Genomic DNA, 26,745 nt, shown 5'->3' with positions numbered 1-26,745 from the left:
TTTTCTAGTTGGAAACAGTTCAGGGCCGGCTGTGGCCATTTGGTTTTAATTGGAAACTGTCTCTTTAAATTTTGAGGCTATCTGTGCGCATGCATAGTAGAACCCTTCGAGGGTGGGGCTGGAGTACCCACTAACTCAGGCACCCCTATAGTCACCAGAATGGAGGTATGCAGACAGCAAGAGACCAATGAACAGCTACCAAAAGCAAAGAATGTCCACACCTTTATCTCAGTGTTCTGCCAGGCGTCTGTGGCCGCTCCGATCCTTCCCCCACGTAGTTTTACCCAAGATGGCGGCTCCTGGAGCAGCTGAGCGTCCCAGACTAGAAAGCAATAGATTTCTTGCTTCTGCCACAAATTCCCCCAGCTGTGAGCCTTCCAACCTTCAAAGTATTCCTTTATATGTGGTTCAGAGTTCTGGGACCATCCCCTGAGCCTGCTTGGTCAGGTATTCTGTGTTGTTGGCGGAGCTCTCTGCTATACGTCCACCCGATCCGCCATCTTGTATGTTCTCTTGGCATTATTTTTAAATCTCCTTTGCTGCTTCCCTCTTAGCTTTCTGATGTTTAATGTTCAGAGTATCCTAGGGCTTAGAGCTCCAACCTCTTCCCGTTATGGTCCCTTGGCTTTAACTGCTGATGACTCTATATTGATGTCTCAATCCCTATTCTCTATTAGCACAGGTTCCTATGTGTCTTCTCAACTTTGATTTCTACGTAGATATGTAATAGGTGTCTCAAACTTTGCGTAGTAAATTTCATCTTTGGTCTTCTGCTCCTCCCTCAGTAAATGACTTGAAATGTTCAGGCCAGAAATTTTGAAATCAGTCTCAGCTCTTCTCTTTCCCTCATTCCTCACGTTCATTTGATTACCATATCCTGCTAGTTCTGTCTTCAGTAAATGCCCAGAGTCTGATTCTTCTAACACCTGTGACTGCCCTCAGAGCCACCATCAGTTCTCACATGGTTTATTGCAGCCCCATTCTCAATGATCTTTCTACCTCGGTAGGTGCCCCTATGCAGACCCATCTCCATAGAGCAGCCAGAATGATGTTTTTAAAATGTAAGGTTGTCACTTTCCATCTCATTTTGGAATAAATTCCAACTCCTTACCCAGTGTACAAGACACTACTTGATGTAGCCCAAATTCTTTCTCACCTGTTGAATGAAACACTGCTTTTGTTGTTGTTGTTAAGTGCCATCGAATCTGTTCTGACGCATAGTGAACCTTTATAGGGCCTCGGGGGAATGACTGATGGTTTTGAACTGCTGGCCTTGTGGTGAGTAGTCCAGTGCTTATCCTATAGTGTCACACCAGGACTGCAAGCACTGCTTTACCATGACATTTCCACTTGTGGTTGCCATTTTTCTCTCCCAGATAGCTGCTTGCTTGGCCGCATGTCACCTTATTAAAACGGTCTTTTCTGACTATCCTACGTAAAAGAGCAATCCTTCCATCTCTCCCATTGTTATCTTCTTACCCTGCTTTATTTTTCTTTCTAGCACTTACCACCACCTGACCTTGTGTGTTAGCTTATTGTTGATAACCTCACATACATCATCCTTAGTGCCTAGTATACGTCTGGCACAAAATAGACACTCAGATATTGGGTGAATGGATAAATAATCTTGTTTAAATAACAAAGCTTCAGAGAGGATAATTTTCAAATTATATGCTTTCACCTTTTTTTCTGATTGTTCTTGGATCTATATCCTGACTAGATCTTAGTCATTTCATTAATGCCCTCACTAGTTCTAGAGTCCCTTGCCCTGTTATATAAGCTCTCAAGTTTGTGTAATTCCTATCTCACTTGCTTCTCTAGTTCTCTTTCTGGGTGATAGCAGAATCTGTCGAATGGTGCCTACCACAAATTCATGCTGGTAATTCTCATTCTCCACCTTGGTGATCTAATTGCATACTCACCATAACAGCCATTTTGCAGATTCTTTCCTCTGGATTTAAATTTCCAGTATTATTTTTCCATATGTCTTAATTTTTGAAATGGTTTTACCTCTTCTTTTATGGAGATATCTAGGCTTTATACCACTTCACTCATTTTTCCCACTTCACAGTTTCTTTATACTTTCAGTCACTGTCTCTTTTCCTTACCTTTCTCAGAGCTGTTATTCTTTCTTTTGAAGTCTACACCTCCATTTGAGCTTTTTAGCCGATAAACACTGGACTGCTAACCACAAGGTCAGCAATTCAAACCTGCCAGTAGCTCCTCAGAAACCCTGTAGTAGGTTGCTATGAGTCAGAACTGAATCCATGCTGCTTGAGAAGAACATTCCATAGTGCACTTGGCTAGCCACTTCATTTTAATACCTCCAAACAACTGCCTTTTCATTAGCTTCTTTCTTCTCTACTTTCCCCTGGATGATGCAGATGACTAAGCACTTGACTGTTAGCTGAAAGGTTAACAGTTTGAACCTAACCAGAGGTGCTTCAGCAGTTCTCTGCATACCTGGGATCAGCATTGACTGCACGGCTACTAAAAGCGCTTCACTTGCTCTTTTCTTTGTCTCTTCTTGGAATTGTCTTCCTCTTTTCTCTAACTCCTAGCTCTCCAAGGTTTATCTCAGGTCCTTCCTCTCCTGTGAACTTCTAAAACATGATAATTTTCCCTCTTTTGAAGTCTTGGTAAATAATCAAGTTCTGCCTTTTTATTTTAATATAATTTCAAACTTTCAGAAAAGTTGCAATACTAGTACAAGGAACTCCCCTATACCAATTACTCAGATTCACCGATTGCTTATATTTTGCCTCATTTGCTTTATCTTTATTTCTGTACAATTTATACAGACAAAATGATAAGCATATATATACATATTTTTTGGTCAACTACTTGAGAATTTCTATGTCAGAATTTACATTCTCTTGAATATTTTCACTTTTGTAATTATTATTTTAAATTTGGATGTTTTAATGATAGCTTACCCCATTCCTACTGCTGTGAAGTCAACTCCAACTGAATGGTCTTTATGTGAGCAGATAGCTTCCTCATCTTTCGACTTAAGATTGGCTGGTTGGTTTAGGCCATTGATCTTGTGGTTAGCAGCCCAGTGCTTAACTCATTGCACTACTAGGCCTTCTTAATGATAGCTTGGTAGATGAGACTTTTGGTATATGTAGCAATGTGATACTTAAAACTTTTTGAAGGAGCTTGTGCTTATTTCCTTAATTATTAGAATTGGAATTATAGCAACTTGGAAAGACCCAGTGAAATTTATTAACATTCTGAAAGTTAAGGTGATTTTCTTTTTCACAGTCCTGGAAGATCTTGCTCTTTGGTGCAATAAACTTAATATGTACTGGCTTTCTGCTTATGTGGTGCAGTTCTACCAACAGCATAGGTATGTCACCATTCTTATTTTTATGGTATTTAGTTATTAGTTTCATTTACTTTTCTGATTTAAAATAATGGTATATTCATTTTTATAAGAATATGTTATTTTGAATGGCATGGAAATGATTTTAAGGAGAATATTTAGAAACAAAACCTCTTAAATTATCAATTGGTTCACTTGTAATGTTTTTCCATCTGTTTATAAAACTGGTGTATTTTTATGAACTTTTTAAAAGGACTTTTTATTGTAAATCGAGTGAATGCTTACGGACAAGATGATCAATTTTACCTTCAACAAATCACACGTATACTTTGCTTCATTTCAATGGGTGCAGTCCCCTCTATGCCACAACAGTTACCCAGCTTCCTTCCTGGGGTTACTGTGTCCATTCCACCCTCCTTTCCATCCTTTCTCAGCTTTGTCCTTAGATAAATGTTGCCCTTTTGATCTTGAATGATTGACCATTTCATGGTGAACATGCCTTACTACTGTTGTTGTCCCCCTAAATACCTATTACTGCTTGGCTGAAAATTGGGCTATGAGAGTGGGTTCCATTCCAGACCTAAAGAGTGGTTGAGGGCCATAGTCTCAGGTTCTTCCAGTCTCTTTCTGACCCGTAAGCCTGATATTGTGTTTTATTTTATTTTAATCATTTTGAGTTTTGTTCTACATTTTCTCCCAGTCTTTCTGGACCAATTGGTAGAGGTAGCCAGGCACCATCTAGTTCATCTGGTCTCAGAGTCATGGTGACTGAGATTCACCTGCTCCATTGGCCCATTGGACTAGTTGGTTCCAAGCATCTTTAGTTTTCATCACCCTTCTTTCTTTTCCACATGGAGAGACCAATAGTTGCACCTTAGGTGGCTGCTCATGAACTTTTAAGATCTCAGTTGCTACGCACCAAAGTAGAATATAAAACATTGTCTTTGCAGACTCTGTTTTGCCAATTGATCATGGTGTCCTTTGAGACTATGGTCCTGAGCCCCCAGGCCTACCTACTCATTGCATTAAATTGTTTGATAATATCTAAGAAGTTTGCATCATTTTGCACCTTGTATTCTCCACCACATTCATAGTTGTGTTTATAGCAGGAACAAGTATCTTCTTTCAAACTCATATATTTGTGGGTAGACTTTCATTCTCTCTCCCATACCTCTTCAGCCTTTGTATCTGTCTGTGTATCTGTCCACAGAACACTGTTTGTTCCAGGGTTGTTTATAGAACAGTACTTACCACTATCCCCTTTAACCCTTGCATACTGTGTCTTCAAAAACTGGTTTATTTTTAATGTGATAAATTATTATGTTAGTTTATACAGTATATAAGAGTTTGAGATTTATTGGCTTTTTTTAAAAAAAGAAAATTTGGTAATTTTTCTTGTGCCTTAACCTGTAATATTTCTGTACTTTTATTTTCTTACTATTATTCAAACAATGCATTTTAAATAGTACTGAGATGACAGAGGCAGGTAGAATAATGGTCACAATGCTTTTGCATTTTTCCTGATGGCTATATTAGGCTGTAAAGTGAGCTTTTATACTAAGCAACTTTGGCCACATATATAAATCAAATTAACTAGATAATTGCTAATATATGAGGTTGGTCACTGACATGACTTTTTTCAGTAATAGAGAGCTTTGGTATGAGCAATATTGATATATTCTTTTTTTTTTTTTTGGTTAAGTTTTTATTGTGAATTGAGTGAAAGTTTACAGGGCAGATCATCAGTTTTACATTCAACAAATCATACACCTTGTTTCATTACAATGATTATAATCCCCTCCATGTACCATTAATTAACATTATTTTTCTCTTATTTACTTTAGCTTTTTTTTTCAAACACTCAGGCATATATAATACACCACCAAAGAGCACATTCTCTAAGTCTGCCTCCTGGCCACCAGCTCTTAGTCCCTCTCTTCCCATGAATCTAGATTCCTCAGCCGCTCCCCATCTCCATGTCCGCATCTCTGCTTCCATTTCTGGTGTCACTGCTTTTCTGGATAAGGTCCTGCATTCTGCTTGTGCTCTTCTCCCTTGATGGTCGTAGGGTCCTTTGTTTCTGGCCTGTAAGATTAACTACTCCCCCAATTTTATTATAAAACTTTTACCTTTCAGTTGTGACAGTTGGAATTAGTCACGATAACAATTACTCACTATTGAATCATACGAATTTTATCCCCATCTCCTTTTACCAGACCCATCTAGACAAGATGAATACTATTCAGTGGGGACTCTTTCTTCCCCCACACACTCTTAAACTAACTCCCTCTTGAAACCTTGTAAGTCAGTCACTTCATGTCTTTATTGCCCCCTCATTTTAGGTAGCCAATGCCTACGTTGCCAATACTGATATAGTCTTAACAGTAGATTCAGCAACATTTTAATTTATCTTTTTCTTGTTTTTGCAGCTTTAACTGCCTATACCTACCTGACCATTTTTGATCTTTTTAGGTAAGTGTTAAAATTCTCAGTATTTTTATTGCCTTGAGATAATCTTTAAACATTAAGGCTCAAACGTAAACTATCCCCTGAAGTCTTCCTTGAACCAACCAATATGAGGGTAAGTACAAAACTGTTGCTTCAAAGTCGTAGATATCTTTATTAAACAAAATTAATCGAATGTGAAGCTGTGGTTTCTTGACATGTATACCATCTAAATCTTACACTTTGGATGGTCATGTTTCCATCTCTGACAATCACGAGGATGGTACAGGATCAGGCAGTTTCGTTCATTTGTACATAGAGTCACTGTGAGTTGCAAGCTACTCGATGACACCAGGCAACACCAACAACCCTTTCCAGAGGAATTCTGTCTTCTTTCACTTATACCATATCAAAATGGCAGTTGTGGCATTCTGAAGGGAATCAAAATTGTGTTCATTTTAAATGTTCTTTGAGTTTTATGAACAAAAAGAAGTCTGAAAGGGCAAGATCTGATGGTAAGGTTTCCCAATTAAATTCTTATAGAACAGCCTTTGCTACTCTCAGAGAATGAGCAGGTGCATTGTTGTGATAGAAAAAAATTCCTCAGGTCGAGAACCTAGAGCCATAGGGCGTGGAGGAAGGTAGGATCTCACTTGAGTAGTATTCAAGCTGTCTTAGGTGGGGCTGATGAAATTAAATGCGGATAGGTCTCTTGTGATACAGTAGTGAATAATTGTTATCAGGACTGCTTGTGAGGGTTGGAAATGTAAAGGTAGACGTTTTGTAGCAAGGAGGGGAGTGATTGACTTTGCAGTCTCGGAGCAGAGGTCTCTGGGACCATCAAGGGAGAAGAGTGGAGAGCGGGACCCTACCCAGAGTAGCAGTGACACCAGAGATGGAGACAGAGACGATGATGTGGAGAGATGGAGCAGCTGGGGACTTTAGACACAGAGTGGGAGAAGGGCTGTGTGCTGACGACCAGGGGGCAGGCAACCTTTGGTTGGTTGATGATGCATGGAGGGGATTATAACCATGACAATGAAATGATATACTATAGGATGAATGTGAAACTAATGTTCTCCTGTGTAAACTATCACATAATTCACAATAAAACATTAAAAATAAAATTCCTCAGTTCAACTTTCCTGGTCTTTTTCTCATCGAGCAGTTTTCAACTTTCTTAAAACTTCTTAATAATCCCCTGTGATTGCCTTGTGTCCTTTGAGAAAATCTATCAAGATTATGTGTTTGGGATCCCAAAAGACAGTAGCCATGACCTTCTGACTGACTTCTCTGCCTTGAATTGAATTGGCACGGCAGATCCTCTTAGAACCCAGTGCTTTAATTGGATGTTTTTAGGAAGGCAATCTAGTGGGTCAAATGTATTACTTAGGGAACTTGTCTGCAGTCATCCACTGATTGCAGAGACATGTTTATACATGTTTTGTTTGGAATAAATCTGTGCATGTATGAACTGGAACCCTAGGAGCAACCCTCTTAATTATTAAAGTATGCCTGTCTTTAGGATTATGTTGTTTTTAAAAATAATTATGTACAATAATTTTGATAACAGCAATTTGAAAGGTTAGATGAGAGGTTTAAGGGACAGTAAGTGTATGTTCAAGATGGTGGAGTAATTGGGAAAAGGAAAATGATTGTATGACTTGATTGTATCACATAGTCAGTGTTGCTGGGTTGTACATGTTGAAACTGTTAAAATAGTGTATGTTTTAGTTTTGACAAAAACTCAATGTTTTAAGGTTGAAAAGGAATTTGTAAAGAAGTTTTGTTTACGTGCTGTCATGTCAGTTCTGACTGACAATGACTCTGTATAGAGTTTCCAAGGAGCAACTGGTGGATTTGAACCACCAACCTTGTAGTTAGCAGCCCAGTGCTGATTCTAATCTTACAGTGCCACACCAGGACTACTTTCTTTGTTTATAGAATGGTAATTTGCTAAACAAATAATAATATTGACATGATATACTTACATAAACAACAGCAATTAGAAGGTGTAATGGAAGGGAATATCCCATATGAATAGCAGCAGAAAAGATAACTACCCTGGCATAAACTTAACAAGACACATAACACTCTGTGTGAAGAAAATTTCAAGATGTTTCTGGACACACCAAAAAAAAAAAAACCTGAAAAAATAGAAAGGCATACCAAGGACTTGAATCACCAAAGATCCACACTCATTCTGTTGAGTTGATTCTGGCTCATGTCTACACTATAGGCCAGAGTAGAGCTGCCCCTAGGGTTTCTGAGACTGTAAGTCTTTATGGGCGCAGACAGCATCATCTTTCTCCCATAGAGCAGCTCGTGGGTTTAAGAATATTTTAAATTGCATCGGTGAGGAAAAGGCCAGGAAAGTAGCACCCAGGATTTTTTTTCCATCATGACAGTGCACCTGCTCATTCTTTGTGGGTAACAAGGACTGTCATATAAAAATTTCCTTGGGAAACCTTATTGCATTTACCTGCAGACCTAATCTTGCACCTTCAGCTTCTTTTTCAATTAGAAGTCCAATACTTAACGTTAAAATCATCAAAGCTGTTGGTTATGTGCCGTGGAGTCACTTCTGAAGACTCTGTACAGGGCTTCCGAGGCTGTAAATCTTTACAGGAGCAGAAAGCGTAATCTTTCTCCCGCGGAACTGGTAGTTTTGAACTGCTGATCTTAAGGTTCACAGTCCGACTTGTAACCACTATGCTACCAGAACTCCATCATAAAAGATGTTGTTGTTGTTATTAAGTGCTGTCGAGTTGGTTCTGACCCATAGCGACCCTGTATAGGCTTTCCAAGGAGACGCTGGTGAGCTTGAACCGCCACCCTTGCAGTTCAAACGGCTTTGCAGTCTGGCGCATTAACCCACAGCGCCACTCCAAGACTCCTAAAAGATGTTAATTCTCCCTAAATTAATCCAACTGGACATGTTGATTCTAATGTTTATATGAAACAATAAGCAAGAATGGGTTTGATGGGGACTAGATGACTCATTAATAGATCAGAGGGAGCACAAAAGCTAAACATTTATGAGAACTTAGTATGTATTAAATGTGATATTTTAAAATACATAAAATTCAGAAGCAATAAAAGAATATATTGATGAATTCAATTCGATTAGATTTTTAAAATATGGATACCAAAATATTGTAAGCAAAGACAAAACATTGATAATTACCTGGGAAGAAGATACATGTAATTCATATCTCAAAGGTTTAATTTTGCTAATATTTAAAGAGCCGTACAACTTAATGGAATCCTGATGTGGCTCTGTAGGATAAGCAGTAGACCACAAGGATGTTTGACTTGCTAGGTAAGCAGTTCAAATTCACCAGCTGCCCCTCAGAAACCCTATATAGCGTCCCTATGAGTCGGAACTGACTCCACCTCACTTAACAACAACAACAACTTAATAAAAAGAATAAACATGACAGTTCATATGGAAATAGTGATTACAGGTGCCTAATCTCAACTGGTCTGCCAAAGACCCCCTGAGCACCAGCCTTAGTCCCCCGCACGGCCCCATTTCCGCTCCGACAAGATGAAAGAAATGATCATGAATCTGGAAAAACTCGCCAAACTGCAGGCACAAGTGCGCATTGGTGGAAAAGGAACTGCTCGCATAAAGAAGAAGGTGGTTCATAGAACAGCCACAGCAGATGATAAAAAAAACTTAAGTTCTCCTTAAAGAAACGGGGTAAATAATATCTCCGGTATTGAAGAGGTGAATATGTTCACAAACCAAGAACAGTGAACCACTTTAACAATCCTAAAGTTCCGGCATCTCTGGCAGCCAACACTCACTATTACCAGCCATGCTGAGACAAAGCAGCTGACAGAAATGCTCCCCAGCATCTTAAACCAGCTTGGTGCAGACAGTCTGACGAGTTTAAGAAGACTGGCTGAAGCTCTGCCCAAACAATCTTTGGATGGAAAAGTGCCACTTGCTACTGGAGAGGATGATGATGATGAAGCTCCAGATTTTGTGGAAAATATTGATGAGGCATCCAAGAATGAGGCTAACTGATTATAGAGTTAACTTCTGAAGAAGATAAAACTTGAAGAAGTTACTTGGAGCTGCTATTTTATATTATGACTGCTTTTTCAATTGGTTTTGATTATGGATCTGATAAAATCTAGATCTCTTAATATTTTTAAGCCCAAGCTCTTTGGACATTGAAGCTCTTTTCAGCTTTTGCTTTTACATAATTCATTCTTTGCAGATAATTATGCTGAAGAAGCCTGGGAATAAATTTGAGACAAATGTTAATAAAGTTCTTTGCCTCGTTAAAAAAAAAAGTGACTACAGGAATTATAAATGTATATTTATGAAAAATTGTTCAGTGTCACTAGCAGTAGAAATGTAAAATAAAATTACTCTATGATGCTATGCTTTCCCTCTAAGATAGGCAAAGATGAAAAAGTTTGAGAATGCCTGTGTTATTAATGGTCTTGAGGAATAGGGACTATTCTTTTTTGTTGTTGTTTCTTGAAAACGACTTTATTGAGATAAAGTCACTACCATACACTTTAGTCATTAGATGTGTAATTTGTTGGCTTTTAATATAGTCACAGTTGTACATCCATCACCAGTCAGTTTAATAACATTTTGTTCTAAAGCATAATAGTTACATGCATAAAATCAATGAGCTCTAGAGTAAAGATTTTAGAGATTTTCATTCATTTTTTAAGAGTAGAGTTTTCAAAGATTAATAAGACATAGTAAATGAAATTTTCAGACTTTTTATTACAGATGAATCGCATCTACATTTGCCAGTTGCTGTTGTTAAGTGCTGTTGAGTTGGTTCCAACTCATAGTGACCCTGTGTAGGGTTTTCAGGGAGCAGCCAATGAGTTTGAACTGTTGACTTTATGGTTCAGAATCCAGTGCTGATCCTACAGCACTACACCAGGAGTCCAGTAGTATGCTTTAAATTATATACATGATCTCATAGAAAAAATTTACAATTTATAATGTAAGGTTTTTGTTTAAATGTTTTATTATGAATTATGTGATAGTTTACATGGGAGAATATTAGTTTTACATTCATCCTATCATATATTGTTTCACTGCCATGGTTACAATCCCCTCCACGCATCATCAACCAACCAAAGGGTATACCCTGCAAGCCTGCCCCCTGGTCGTCAGCACACAGCCCCTCTCCCACTCTGGGTCTAGAGTTCCCAGCCACTCCATCTCTCCAGGTCATCGTCTCTGCCTTCATCTCAGGTATCACTGCTTCTCTGGGTAGGGTCCTGCTCTCCACTCTTCTCCCTTGATGGTCCCAGGAACCTCTGCTCCTAGACGGAAAAGTTAATCACTCCCCTCCTTGCTACAAAACGTCTACCTTTACATTTCCAACCCTCACAATCAGTTCTGATAACAATGATTCACTATTGTATCACAAGAGACCTATCTGCATTTCCTTTCATCAGCCCCACCCAGACAGATTGGATACTACTTAGTAGAGATTCTACCTTCCTTCACATCCTCTGGATCTAGGTTCCCGCTGGAAAGCTTGTAAGCCAGTCACTTCTTGCCTCTGTAGCACCCCCATTCTGGGTAGCCAATGTCCAAGTTTCCTATCCCTGTCCTCTTCATGTGTGGAGGGGATAGGAATGAACCTTGCTGTAAAGGTTTGTTCCCTCTTTTGAGCTACTGCATCCATAGGTATAGGTCAAGTTCATCACATTGTATCAGATTACTTTTTTTTCCCTCTTCTTTCTTCTTCTAGTTGAGCTCTGAAGTTTTAATAGTAGATTTTTTATTATAGTCACTCACTTATTAGCCGGTTTTATCTAGTCCAATTTTCAGAAAATTCAAAATCATCCAGCTTTTTAGCATTAATTCAATGTAACTTCAAAATTCTTGCTGCTTCCTTGAGTTGAAACTGAGGGAACAACTAAGAGAACTTTGTTGTGATGTGTTTGAAATATACTCAGGGAGTTAGCTTTTGGTTACAGTCATTGGACACCCTCTGGAGCTATGTGGCAGAGAGCAAGGATGGAAAATTATTACTTCTACAGAGTTAGTGATGTTTCATGGAATCCAAAGGCAAGGTTTGTCTGGGCTCCAAGACTACAGCTGTTGGAATTCAACTTGTCTTCTCTTTTGTCTCCCATCACTACCTCTCGATGCTTGGGAAGTAATTAAATATATAAGCGAATTAGATCTCTCAGTCTGATTTCTTACCATAGATCAGCTTTCTCTGCTACCAAGTTCAGGGATAGAAATATGGTGTACTCTTGCCAACTTTTAAATGTACATTTCTCCTGTTCAGGAAAACAGCAAATTCAGGGGGCTTTTAGTTTATGTTAATGTTGGAAAAGTTTGGAAAAGGATAAGGAGATGATTACACAATATGAATAGATTAATCATTGTCACTAAATTATACATTTAGAAATGATTGAATTGCTATAGGCTTTGTTGTGCATATTTTTACTACCCAGCTACCCATAAACAGAATGTAGACTTCTGCTACAAGATGGCAGAGACATTGAGCAGACCCTCTGCAACAGGGACATGGGAAACTCAAGTGAAACTGATACACATGGTGATCCTGGAACCCTGAGCTTCGGGGGAAAGGACAGAGAGGTAGATTGAGACCAATTAGAAGAGGAAGCTGAAAAGGAGAGAGAGAAGAAAAATGGGCAGACTGTTGGCTGGCCAGGAATGGTGTAGCCACCTTGAGCTTTTATCAGTACATTGACCTGGAGGCAAAGGACATGGCCAGAGGTTGGTGGCAAGTGGGGTATTGTTCTCGCTTGTTCCCCATGCCCTCCTGGTAGCTGGGGGCATGGCCAGTCCCCATCCTTACCAGCCCAGCAGCCAGTGGCACCCCCTCCTGCACAGTCTTTACTTTGCCTGGGCCTGGGTGCTGGATGTACCACCCCTGTATCTGGAGGCACAGGAACCTGCCCTGAACAGATAACTTTATTCACACTTCCAGTCTCTCTCACTTCTACCAATAGATAGGTAGTGAGTGCCTGAGCATATCAATTAAATATAAATACGATACCACAGTATCTCAGAGACAACAGACAATTTCACCTTACATGAAGAAACGAGAATGCCTCAAATAAGAGACCAAGTCGAGAGTCAGAAAATGCAGTATCAGAAATGGTATTGGAACTACTTGATAGGAAATTTCGAAGAATGATATTTAGGTACCTTTAACAAATTGAAAACTACAGATGAACTCAAGGAAAACACAGAGAAAATGTTAGAAGAATTCAAGAAAACACTTCAAGAGCAAATCGACGAAATAATTGAAAAATTGGAAGCCCTATAAAAGCTGCAGTTAGAAAGCTAGAAGATTAATAATACACTGAAAGGGCAAAAACATCCACTTGAATCACTGGAATGCCAGATTAGTGAGCTTGAAAACAATTCTCTCAATATTCATTTTCTAGAGGAACAATCAGGAAAAAGAACAAGAAACTCCGAAGAAAGCCTAAGATTTATGTGGGACATTATCAAGTGAAGTAACTTAACTTGTGATCAGAATTCTAGAACAGGACAAGACAAAAAACTGCAAACAACCATAGATAATACTATCAAGGACTTATAGAAAGAAAGCTTTCCTAACATCTTGAAAGACAAGAAAATAATACCTTGGAGAAGTTGAATGAACTCCAAACAAAATAGACTCCAAAAGACTAAGACATAATCAAACTTTTGAAAGCCAAAGACAAGGAAAGAATTCTGAGAACAGAATAGGTGTCTTGTGATACAATAGTGAATAATTGTTATCAGGACTGATTGTGAGGGTTGGAAATGTAAAGGTAGACGTTTTGTAGCAAGGAGGGGAGTGATTAAGTTTTCAGCCTAGGAGCGGAGGTCCCTGGGACCATCAAGGGAGAAGAGCGGAGAGCGGAACCCTACCCAGAGAAGCAGTCACACCAGAGATGGAGGCAGAGACAATGATGTTTGTGGTGCTGTGGAATAGAGCATTGGCCTGCAAGGTCGCCAGCCACTCCTTGAAAACCCTATACAGGGTTGCTGTGAGTCGGAACCAACTCAATGGCACTTAACAACAACGACAGCTAACCTAAAGGAGTCCTGGTATGATGTTATAGGATAAGCACTGGGATGCTAACTGCAAGGTAGGTGGTTTGAACCCACCAGATGCTTCTCGAAAACTCTTTACAGGGTTGATACGAGTTGGAACTGACTTGACAGCACTTAACAACAGCAAGCTAACCTAAAGGTTGGCAGTTCAAACCTACCCAGTGGCACCACAGAAGAAAGGCCTGGCAATCTGCTTACATAAAGATTGTTGTTATTATGTCACATTGATTCTGACCCATACAGACCCTGTCTGGTAGAGTAGAACTCCCAGATCTCCAGGTCTTGTCTTTCACAGAGCAGCTGGTATGTTTTAACTACTGAATATGCAACCGAGTGTTTAACCATTGCACAATCAGAACTCAGCCAAGAATACCCTATGGAGCAGGTCAGTGCTGTAGCACATGGAGTCACCATGAGTCAGAGTCAACTTGATGGCAAAAAGGTAGTTTTGGTTTTGCCTAGGTTCCAATTCCAGATTGTTCTGGGGAAGGACCTTGACCCAATGTAGGTCAGGTGCCTACCTCTGGACGAGTTAGTTGTTGCTAGGGGGCGGGTCATGTTGTAAGAACCTAACAGCGCCTAATGTAACAGTGTACATGGGAAATTCATAACTTTGAAGAGAGAACTGTGAGCTAGTGAAGATAGCCTAAAGGCTCCCTGTTTCATGGGCACTTTCGTGGTAACATTTGAGAGTTTCAAAATGCTTAGATCTTGATGTTTTTAAGATTCATGCCATAGGAGTATAAGGATGCCTTATCATTAATCATGTAGCTAAACCCATTTGATTAGTTCTAAAACAGATCATTGTTACCCGAACTTCACAGTTCAGGTTACTGTGCTGGTGGTGTGCCATGGAATCGGTTCAGACTCATATTGACCCTGTACAGGGTTTCCAAGGCTGTAAATCTTGACGGGAGTAGAAAGCCTCATCTTTCTCCTGTGGAACAGCTGGTAGCTTCGAACTGCTAACCTGGAGGTTAGCAGCCAGACTCGTAACCACTGTACTACCAGAGCTCCATCAGGTAACTGTTGTTGTTGTTAAGTGCCGTCAAGTCAATCCCGACCCATAGCGACCCTGTAGAGAGTTTCTAAGGAGCGGCTGGTGAGCTTGAACCGCCAACCTTGCAGTTCAAACAGCTTTGCATTCTGGCACATTAACCCACAGCACCACACTGTAAATCACTCTAAATTGTTGTAGAGTAAATTTCTATTGTAATTAGAAAATGAACATTAATTTACCCAGAATCAAGGTATATTAATATTTAGTTAACTTTTGACATAGATTAAGTAAGGTGTATAAAAGTTGAAATTTAATATGAATTTAATATATTGCTGTTATTATTGTCATTTTTTTTAGCATTCTTAGTTAAGAAAATCATTTAATGAAGACAACTTACTGTTTGAGTAAAGGAAGTCTGGGTTTAGTTTCCATTCCATCTAACTGACTCAATGATGTGTCCTGACTTTTTTCAGCATCTTTATAGATTGAACTGTCATCTTTCCAGGAAAGCCATGTGCTAGATTCTTGTAACTTGATTATGATTTATTAGAAGCATTTATTATCTATTTAGTCTGTCAAACACTAGTAATTTTCAGCAATTCAGCAACCAGTAAGTCTCAGCAGTTCTGACAATGTGATTTTTCCTTGCATGTTCTCTTTTAGCTCTAGTTTTAATGCTAAATTTATTTTCTTTTTTCTTAGTTTAATGACATGTCTAATAAGTTATTGGGTAATGATGAGGAAACCTAGCCCTGTCTACTCATTTGGGTAAGTTCAAATTATCTTATGCTAACTATTACCATTAAAATAATAGTTACGTTGTTGTTGTTAAGTGCCATCAAGTCAGGTTCCGACCCATAGTGACCCTAAATAGGGTTTCCAAGGAGCCACTGGTGAGCTTGAACCACCGACTTTGTGGTTCAAACCGATTTTGCAATCTAACGTGTTAACCCACAGTTCTACACCAGGATTCCTAAAAATAAGAGTTACAGTAGCGTACTTCTAGAAAATAAATGCTGCCTGCTTAATAGAACAAGGAGCCCTAGTAGTGCATTATGAGTTGGGCTGCTGACCACAAGGTCAGGAGTTCCAATATTCCTGCTACTGCATGGGAGAAAATGAGGCTTTCTGCTCCCATAAAGATTTACAACCTCGGAAACCCTGTACAGGGTCGCTGTGAGTTGGAACTGACTCGATGGCACACCACCACCACTTAATAGGACAGCAATCAAATTATGAAAGTGGATAGTAAAACTGCATCCAAGAGGATTCCAGAAAAGAAATATGAATATTTAAAATATAAAGCATGTTATAATAAAATTGTTCACATTCCGTTCTCAGATATTTTGGGAATCTTTTACTTTAGACAAACCACAAAGGATTCTAATGTAAATTGTCATTATAGATATTAAAGTAAATGTATATTTTAATATTACAGAATGGTAGAGATGGATTTTTATTTCAAGACTTTGGATTTGTGATAGCAGTTGACTGAGAAAGAAGTTGAGACTTTCCATTTTGTGTTTTCTAGAAATCAATGTTGAAAGCTAGAAGATAATTTTTATATAGGTATCCTCAACTTTCCAAAAGTTTGCTTTCTGTCACTTCACTTTTACAAAAGACCTACCTTAGTACTTGTTTTCACTAACTGAAAGAAATTGTGAAGAGGATTTTCGTTCTGATGAAGAGGTGGAAATTGAAAATTAGCATTCAGTGTTTGTTTTGCAGCGAGCTGTTAAATAGCACCTCTGAGCAGGGGACGGCAGCATTGCCAGGCTCCTTCCCCAAGAACTGCACTTACTGTCTTGTTGCCGTAGCTTTGAACTGTGTCTATGAAACTATATGTTAGTGTTATATTAGGATTTGTGTGTTTAGCATGACTTATGTTTGGGGTCTAAGAACATTTAATAATGAAATGTGCAAAACCAGGAGTGAGAAAAACAGAAGGGAAGAAGAACATGCTCAGCATTTCTCTAAGCTAAAAGAACTGAAGACAAAAATTTAAGCCTCGACTTGAGATATTAAAGGGTTCCCTAGGTAAAATATTTAATGATACAAGAAGCATCAAAAGTAGATGGAAGAAAAAAAAAGTAGAAGATATATACAGAATCACAGTATCAAAAAGAACTGGTTGATGTTCAGCAAATTTCAAGAGGCAGCATATGATCAGGAACCGATGATACTGAAGGAAGAAGTCCAAACTTCACTGAAGGCATTGACAAAAAAACAAGGCTCCAAGAATTGATGGAATACTAGTTGAAATGTTTGAACAAACTGATGCAGCAGTAGAGGCCTTCAGTCATCTGTGCCAAGAAATTTGAAAGAGAGCTCCCTGGCCAACCAACCAGAAGACATCCTATCTGTGGCTATTACAAAAAAAGGTAACCCAGCAGAATGTGAAAACCATCAAACTATATCATTAAAATCACATTCAACTAAAACTTTGCTGAAGATAAGTTTTAAATGGTTGCAGCAGTACACTGACGGAGATGCTGAATTCAGAAGAGGACGTGGAACGAGAGATATCATTGCTGGCATCGGATCTTGGCTGAAAGCAGAGAATGCCAGAAAAATGTTTACTTGTGCTTTATTGACTATGCAAAGGCATTCATCTGTGTGGAACATAACAAACGATAAATAACGTTGTGAACAATGGGAATTCCAGCGCACTTAATTCTGCTCAGGGTAATAGGGTTGGACTACTACTGTGGTAAACAGTGGTAAAGGTATAGAAATCCATCTGTGGAACTCTGGGACTCTAAGTTAAGAGTTTTGGTTGTAAGTGACTGAAGTCCAATTCAGACTACTTTGGGAACAGGTATAATTTGTGTAACAAAACTGGAGAGAGTGGAGTGACTGGAACACTCAGGACATGGTCTTTTTCTTCCCTCTAAGATCTGCTTTTCTCTGCATGTCTGGTTTAATCTCTCAGACCATTTTTACTTCCCTAGCTGGAACGGTAACTCCGAGCAAGACCTTAACTCACATATTCTTACCTTCACTTTAGAAAGCAAAGGGACCTTCCCCACCTATAGTCTCCAAAATTGTTGGAAAGAATTGTTGATTGGTCCAGCTCGGAACAGTTGTTAACAAGACTTTAAACCAGTTTCTGTGGCCAGGGAGACAAGGTCATGTAAGGACATGACAGCTTCAGTTTTACTTAGAGTAAATAGGAAACGAGGGCGCAGCTAAATAAAGTTAAACATTCAAATATAATTGCATCAATCTCATAGCCTGAATTACCATCTATATTTAGTGACTTCACAATTCCAATTCACAGCCCTAAGATCTGTCCATAGTTTTGTTTGGCTTCTTGACAGCTTCATCTGAATATCTAATTGTGTCCTTAACCTAAGACAGAACTCTAGTTTTCTTCTCCTAAAACCTCTTCTGCAGTTTTTCCCATCTCAGTAAGTAGTACCACCACTTAGTTGCTCAATTAAAAAATGCTATGTGTTATCATTGATTACTGTATTTCTCACTACCTACATCTATACATCAAGTATGTCAAGGGAACCTCCAAACACATTCAGAATTTTCTCTCCTCCCAATTTGTGTGGCACTGTGGGCTAATGCGTTAGATTGCAAAGTCATCTGAACTGCAAGGTCGGTGGTTCAAGCTCACCAGCTGCTCCTTGGAAACCCTATACATGGTCGCTATGGGTCAGAATCAACTCGATGGCATTTAACAACAGCTACCATCGTAGGAGTCCTGGTGTGGCACTGTGGGTTAATGTGCCAGACTGCAAAGCCATTTGAATTACAAGATTGGTGGTTCAAGCTCACCAGTCACTCCTTGGAAACCCTATACAGAGTTGCAACTGACTCAACGGCACTTAACAACAGCAACAACCATTATAGATTAAGGTACCTTCATTTCTTACCTTTAACAATGTCTAGTATCCTAAATGGTGCCCATGCTCTTGCAACACTATAGTCCATTCTCCACATAGTAGCCAGAATGTTTTTTTGTTTAATAAAATAGAAAACAAAAAATTCAACCCTAAATAATACTGTCATTATTTTCCATAAAACCATCTGGTTGTTTCCCACCATACTTAGAATAAAATCTTGACTTTTCCATAATTTACAAAACCCTTATATGAACTGGACCCTGGCCATGTCTCTTTAAACTGTTACTCATAAACCCTTGATGCTTCAGACCATACTGTCTTCCTGTCATTTGAGCAGAACTAGCTCATTTCTGCTTTAGCACCTTTGTACAAGATATTCTCCCTGACTGAAATTCTCTTCACCTGCTGTTTTCCAGAAAGACTCCTTCTTGTTTCAGATTTTTATATCACTAAATTGTGATATCATTAAGTGATGGGGTGGCCCAATCTGAAATAGTTATCTGTTTATCCTCTTGTTATATCAGACTACCATAATTCTTAGAACAGAATTTATGAAGTAAGTTATTTATTTGCTATTCTTTGTCCCCTTTAAAATGTAAATTTCTTGCTAGCAGGTACCATATCTTGTTCTCTCTTATATTCTTGACAATCTGACTGTACTTGTCATTCTGATGCTGTGTATTTGTTGAATGAGTGGAAGGAAGAAAGGAAGGAGGGAAATATTTAAAGTAAGAATATGAAGGGGGAAAAAAATTACATGCAGCCTAAGTAGTCAGATAGCTGTTATGGAGGGTACTTTCTTAGTAACAGATGTTTTGGGTTGGAGGGACTGTATCCATTCAGACATACTGATTGTTCTTTAAAAACCAGAATATCTCATAAATTCCTGACTTATTTTAAATTATAGCTTAATCTCTGAAAAAGTAGAAATGCCACAAGCATGAGGTAAATAGACATACTGAACCTGATTCTAACCTCAAAGGATAACAAGTTGATTGGTGGAACATGTTAGGGTTAAAAAGACAGGAGGACTTTGAGATCAGAGAAACCATTATATAATTTACCACATCAAATGTAACACAAAAATTGTAAGGATTTTTAAAATAGTGATACAGTCAAGTCTCAAAATAATGTAGACAGGTAAAATCCATAAAAAATATTGAGAATATTTGTAAACTCTTGCTATTAATTTTTTAAAATCCTTTATGAAGTCATGTTGTTGTTGTTAAATGCCGTTGAGTCTGTTTCAACTCGTAGTGACTTTGTATAGGGTTTCCAAGGAGCAGCTGGTGAGTTTGGACCACTGACCTTGTGTTCCAGTGCTTTCTCCCACAGGACCACACCAGGACTCCTTATAAAGTCATAGAAAAGGGTAGCTTAAGCTCAGTTCATAAAGGAAGAGTCTGAGCTCCTTGGTCAAACACAAGTTTAATAAGAAGCAACAATCAATGTGGTTGTGACTTTTTAAATGAATGATCATTATATATAACTTTAAAAAAAACACCCAAATCCTTTCACTTTGATTTGAGTTTGACTCATAGCACGCCTATAGTTCAGAGAAGAACTGCCCCATAGGGTTTCTAAGGCTGTGATCTCTATGGACATAAACTGCCACATCTTTCTCTCATGCAGTGGCTGGTGAGTTTGAACTGCCGACCTTTCAGTTAGCAGTCTAGTACTTCACCACTCCACTACCTGTGCACCTTATGTATTGCCTGAAAGGACATTCATAGACAGCATATTGCTAGAGATAGTGAGGAAATAGTTGTCTTGTGATGTTCTACATGTGTCAGATTACATCTGGCATAATGTGTTGATTTTGCATGTCTCTCTTTGTGAGGGACCTTTGTAACTTAAAACTCATAAATCAGAATTTTTAGTGAGTCAAATTCTGGGTGTTAACAGGCTAGAAAACAGAACTTGTGGTACAAAGTAATAACCCTTTATGTGAAAAAGAGTAGGTTAATTTAATATACAGTTCATTTCTTCAGAATTTTTAAGAGTTTTCATGAATTACAATATTTATGTTTATTTCAGTAAGTATTACTAGGTTTATTAGGTAAATGACAGCTTTCACTTCGGTTGTAGGTAAGAGCTTTTTTAAAAAAAAAATTCTTAAGAGTGTTTTGTACATTTCATTTTTCTCATTTGAAACTATAATAGGTTCATTATGGGAAAAAATTAAATAGTTATAACACAGTTGTATTAATCTTTTATATCCTTTCTAAGTATCAATACATATATATTTGTATGTATACCTTACATACATTTTAAAAATAAACTTTTAATGCAATGTAGTGAAAATAGAATAAAGTTCACAATTTTTACATGTGCAGTTTGATAACTTTTATCAAATGGATATACTTTTTTAAGGAGCTCTGGTAGCGTAGTGGTTACGAATCGGGCTGTGAACCATAAGGTCAGCGGTTCGAAACTACCAGCCGCTCCGCGGGAGAAAGATAAGGCTTTCTACTCCCTTAAAGATTTACACCCTCGGAAACCCTGTTACAGGGTCGCTATGGGTCGGAACCGACTCGATGGCACTTAACAACAACAACAATCTCCCTGTTATTGCTAAGTGTCATTGAAACAGTTCTTGCTCATAGCAACCCTGTCTAGGGTGTCTGAGGCTATAAATCTTTGTAGCAGCAGAAAGCCTTGTCTTTCTCCCACACAGTGACTGGTGGGCTCCAACTACTAACCTTACATTCATTGGTCAGTGCTTATCCTATAAAGGCACCACACTCCCCAACTACTACCAAGAACATGATAGAAACCTTTATGGCCTCCCTTCATTCACCCAAAGTCAAACTCTGCTGAAACTAAGCAGTATTCTGACATTTATCATTGAAGATTAGTTTTGCCTGCTTTTAAACATCAAGTAGATTTGAATTATAGTCTATATCCTTATGTAGCAGTAATTCACTCTGCTTCATTATTATTTCATTCCGTTTTGTTAATATACCATAATTTGTTAGTAGTTGAACAACTACAGGGCATTTGGATATTTTTTTCCAGTTATTATAAATATAACTACTATGAACATGTTTTAGTGCACATACACACTTGATTATGTTGGTATATATCTTTATGGAGTTCTGGTGTGATGCTGTAGAATAATCAATGGATTATTCTAGTCAAAAAGTGGCAGTTCAAATCCACCAACTACTCCTTGGAAACCCTAGATACAGGGTTGTGATGAATTGGAACTGACTCAGTGGCACTGAACCCAACACCAATATATCTTTGATTCTACCACTTGTCTGACATATTGTGGTGGCTTGTGTGTTGCTGTGGTGCTGGAAGCTCTGAGAGATAAAATTTGGCCATCCTGGCCTAAAAAGGAGCACTCTGGTTGCACTTCTTCCAACACAGATCGTTTTATTCTTTTAGCAGTCCACTTTCAATATTTTCCTCCAAACCATAACTCAAAAGCATCAATTCTTCTACGGTCTTCCTTATTCACTGTCCGACTTTCACATGAATATGAGGTTACTGAAAATACCATGGCTTGGGTCAGGCGCACCTAAGTCCTCAAGCTGATATCTTTGCTCTTCAACACTTTAAAAAGGTCTTCAACAGCAGATTTCCCTAATGCAGTATGTCGTTTGATTTCTTGCCTCCTGCTTCCTTGAGTGTTGATCCAAGAAAAATGAAGTCCTTGACAACTTCAATCTTTTTTCCGTTGATAAGAATGTTGTTTATTGGTCCAATGGTGAGGATTTTTGTTTTCTTTACATTGAGATGCAATCCATACTGAAGGCTGTGGTCTTTGATCTTCATTAGTATTTTAAGTCCTCTTCACTTTCAGCAAGTAAGGTTGCATCATCTGCATATCGCAGGTTGTTAATGAGTTTTCCTCCAATCCTGATGCCACGTTTTTCTTCATATAACTCAGCTTCTCAGATTATGTGTTCAGCATTACAGGTTAAGTAAGTATGGTGAAAGAATACACCTCTGTCACACACCTTTCTTTATTTTAAAACATTCAGTATATCCATGTTCTGTTTGAACAACTGCTTCTTGGTCTATGTACAGGTTCCTCATGAGCACAATTTAGTGTTCCAGAATACTCATACTTTGCAATTTTGTCCGTAGCTTGTCATGATCCACACAATCCAAAACCTTTGTGTAGTCAATAAAGCACAGGTAAACATCTTTCTGGTATTCTCTGCTTTGAGCCAAGATCCATCTGACGTCAACAATGATATCCCTCATTCCGCATGCTCTTCTGAATCTGGCTTGAACCTCTGGAAGTTCTCTTGTCAATGTATGGTTGCAGCCATTTCTGTATTACCATTAATAAAACTTTACTCGCATGGAATATCAAAGATATTGTCTAATGATTTCCGCATTCCGTTGGGTCACCTCTCTTTGAAATGGGCACAAATATGGATCTCTTACAATCAGTTGGCCAGATAGTTGTCTTCCAAATTTCTTGACAGAGATGAGTGAGTGTCTGCTATGCCACCTCACTTTCCTGAAAGATTTCAATTTTTATTCCATCATTTCCTGGTGCCTTGTTCTTTGCCAATTCCTTCAATGCACCATGGACTTCTTCCTTCAATATTATTGGCTCTTGATCATTTGCTACCTCTTGAAATGGTTGAACATCAACCATTTCCTTTACAGTGACTCTGTGTATTCCTTCTAGGGTTTTTTTTTTTTTTTAAATTTTTTATTGTGGATTGAGTGAAAGTTTACAGGGCAGATCATCAGTTTTACATTCAACAAATCATACACCTTGTTTCATTGTGATGATTATAATTCCCTCTATGTACCATCAGTTAACAGTATTTCTATCCACTTTAGCTTTTAAAAACAACAATAACAAAAAAACCCACTCAGGCGTATATAATAATTTTCATCTCCACAGGGCACACTCTGCAAGTCTGCCTCCAGGCCACCAGCTCTTAGTCCCTCTCTTCCCATGAATCTAGAGTCCTCAGCCGCTCCGCCTCTCCGTGCCCCTCTCTCTGCCTCCGTCTCTGGCATCGCTGCTTCTCTTGCTTGATAAGGTCAAACATTCTGCTTGTGCGCTTCTCCCTTGATGGTCCTAGGGTCCTCTGTTTCTGGACTGTAAGATTAACCATTCCCCTATTTTTGTTACAAAACTTCTACCTTTACGATTGTGACAGTTGCAATTAGTCATAATAACAGTTATGCACTATTGAATCATGTGAATCTTATTCCCATCTCTTTTCACCAGCCCATCTAGACAATATGAAAACTATTCAGTGGGGACCCTTTCTTCTCCCGATACTCTTCAAACTTTGTAAGCCAGTCACTTCATGTCTTTATTGCCCCATCATTTTAGGTAGCCAATGTTTAAGTTGCCCATCCCTATCTACCCTGCGTACAGAGGGAATAACATTGATATTTGATGTGAAGACTCCTTCCCTCTCTGTTGGTATTTAGAGTTACTACCTCCATGAGTATAGGTCACGTTCATCAAATTATAGCAATTTACCCTTGTTTCCTTTATCAACAAAAAAATATATGTTTTTTGTAATCTTTCTCTAGTCGACTTGTGATTATTAAGCCATTAAGGCTAGGTACTGTTTACAAATGGGTATTGTTTGCAAGTTTGGGTATTCTTGTGCATCTCCCTCACTTCATATCAGCTGAATGCTTCACTTTCAGCTCTAGCCCTCTGTGGCTATGTCCTTGTCCACAGGCTCAAGTGTCCCAGATCTCACCACACTTTGCACCAACCAGCCCTTCCTCTTCTCTCTCTCAGCCCAGGTCAATGGGAGTCAATGGACTATGGTTGAACTCAGTCCATTTCTTCATTGCTGCCTTTCCACTCACCAGTAGACCAGTGTGGTTGCCAGCAAGCTGACATGTTTGTTCATGTGTTTCCTTTGAGTTTCAGTCTTAGAGGGGAGCTTGTCCTGAAGGAACTCGATTGCTTGTCTTGATGACTTCCTGGTGAACAGTTTGCTTATTCTTGTAGTAGCCGGTCATGCTGACATTTTTGTGTTGGGTTTTCCATGATGATCTTTCTTTGAAGATGTATCTTCTGTTGCTCTAGCTGTTCCAGGCTGGTCTGCTTGTCCTTGCCAGTGGGGATATCCCACCTCAGAAGGTTCTGGATGGAACTCAGGATTCCACCTAAAGTCCTGTACTCTGCAAAGGCTTTCCAAGAGGCCGATTACACTGGGCAAGTTCTAGAACCCTTTTTAGTATTCCAGTTAATTATAGGCTGAAGACGGGCTTACAAGTTTTCTGTAATTATGTTTCCCAACATTCCTTTCTATCCTACTTAAGTGTCTATTTTACCATAGTAGGCAAGGGAAACCAATATTCATAAGACAGTCAAGCATTTTAGTATTATTTCTCCTCTTCAAACTATGCCTAGATCCCTGTATCACAGAGCCCTGTTGTTCCAAGGTTGAGCATTCATCACTGTTTACCTCTGTCCCACTTAGGCCATGCAAACCTGTCTCAGTGTTCCCCTATCTATATTGTTCTTCCACCTCCTCCCCCTTCTTGTATTGCTCTTCCCAACACCCAAACTAAACCCCAACCCCAACCCCATTGTTGTGGTTACCTTATATTCCATTAATTCTTCCCTTCATTTAAGACAGTCTATTTTATCCTGCAATCTACCTGACCTTCTCACCATCTGGATATCTGTTCCTCTGTGTTTACCTTCTTTCACATTGTAACTGTTTTGATCATAGACTGATATCCCAGATCCTCTGTTCTTATCATTTTATTCTGTTCTTGACTCTTCCATTTGTCGACTGAGTTCAGGGTGATGCTGCCACGTATGTCATTCTCTGGTTGTTGTCTGTTCTTGTTGGTTCTCATTCCACAGAACTTCCTTTAGGATGTTTTTCATAGCAGGGTTGGCTTTGGCAAAATCCCTTAGCTTCTGTTTATACTGGAATGTTTTGATTACACCATCATATTTGATTGACAGCTTTGCTGGGTAGAGGATTCTTGGTTGTAAGTTTTTTCTTTCAGGGTTTTATGTATGTCTCCCCATTGCCTTCTGGTTTGTATGGTTTTTGTTGAGAGATCCGAGCTTAATCTGATTTGCTTGCCTTTGTATGTTATACTTATCTTTTCCGTAGCTGATTTCAGTATTCTGTCCTTATCTTTGATTTTGGAGAGCTTGATTATGATATGTCTTGGTGATTTTCTTTTAGGGTCTATTCCTGAGGTTCGTTGAGCTTCTTAAATGCTTATCTTTTTTCTTTTCAGGATGTTATGGAACTTTTCTTCCAGCAGCTCTTTAACTATCTCCTTTGTGGACTTGTGTGATTCTTCCTGTTCTGGAATGCCGATAAATCTTAAGTTATTCCTCTTCATGTTGTCCAACATGAATCTTAGGCCTTCTTGAGATTTTTTAAATCATTTTTTGTGCTTGTTTTTCTATCTTAGTAGTGTTGAGAGATTTATCTTCTAGCTCACTAGTTCTGGCTTCTGTTTCTTCTGTTCTACTCTTTTGCCCTTTCAGTGTATTATCCTTTTCTGATATTCTATTATTAATCATTTGGACCTTTTTTTATAGGTTTTGAATTGTTTCCAATGCTGTATCTATCTTGTTTGATTGCTCCTGTAGTGCTTTCTTGACTTCTTCCTTAATTTTCTCAACTCCGTTGTATAGTGTTTTGATACATTTTATAAGCATTTTTCTGAATTCCTTTTCAGGTATTTCCAAAGCCTGTCCATCTTCTAGTCTGGAGTGTAGGTCCACTGCCAGCTCATTTGCCTCAGTCACTTTATCTCATTTCTGGACATGTGCTGATATAATCATCTGATTCTGTTTTTTGGGGCTTATTTCAAGAGTTAGCTGTGGCCTTAATACTTAAATAGGTGTGTATTTTGGTATTTTTTATGCTTTCTGATCATCTCCAAGTAGATGTGATTAGGAGATAAGCTTCCCTTTTCACTCTTCTTCTTGAGAAATTTCAGGATGCCACTGAATGGTTGTTATGAAGTGACGATATAATTTTCTGCCTATTTCCTTTTTTAGTCTGCCTGTCCTGCTCCACTATCCCCGTTCTCGCCTTTTTCTTAGTGATAA

General features: G+C 38.7%; 1 protein-coding gene and 1 pseudogene across 1 annotated transcript in view; both read left to right on the top strand.

The window, feature by feature from the left end:
• SLC30A6 (solute carrier family 30 (zinc transporter), member 6) overlaps window positions 1–26,745 on the top strand; it is an 87,866-nt gene that overhangs the window by 14,430 nt on the left and 46,691 nt on the right. The window contains exons 3-5 of the mRNA XM_006835276.1: window positions 3,268–3,352; window positions 5,758–5,800; window positions 15,556–15,621. Of these exons, the coding sequence (XP_006835339.1) occupies window positions 3,268–3,352; window positions 5,758–5,800; window positions 15,556–15,621 (194 nt within the window). The remainder of the gene's footprint in view (window positions 1–3,267; window positions 3,353–5,757; window positions 5,801–15,555; window positions 15,622–26,745) is intronic.
• LOC102832946 lies at window positions 9,324–9,809 on the top strand (annotated as a pseudogene).

This window comes from Chrysochloris asiatica, unplaced genomic scaffold (assembly GCF_000296735.1).
Source record: "Chrysochloris asiatica unplaced genomic scaffold, ChrAsi1.0 scaffold00016, whole genome shotgun sequence".
Lineage (NCBI taxonomy): Eukaryota > Metazoa > Chordata > Mammalia > Afrosoricida > Chrysochloridae > Chrysochloris > Chrysochloris asiatica.
Note: the sequence above shows the minus strand (reverse complement) of the source record. Positions and strands in the feature narration are given on the sequence as shown.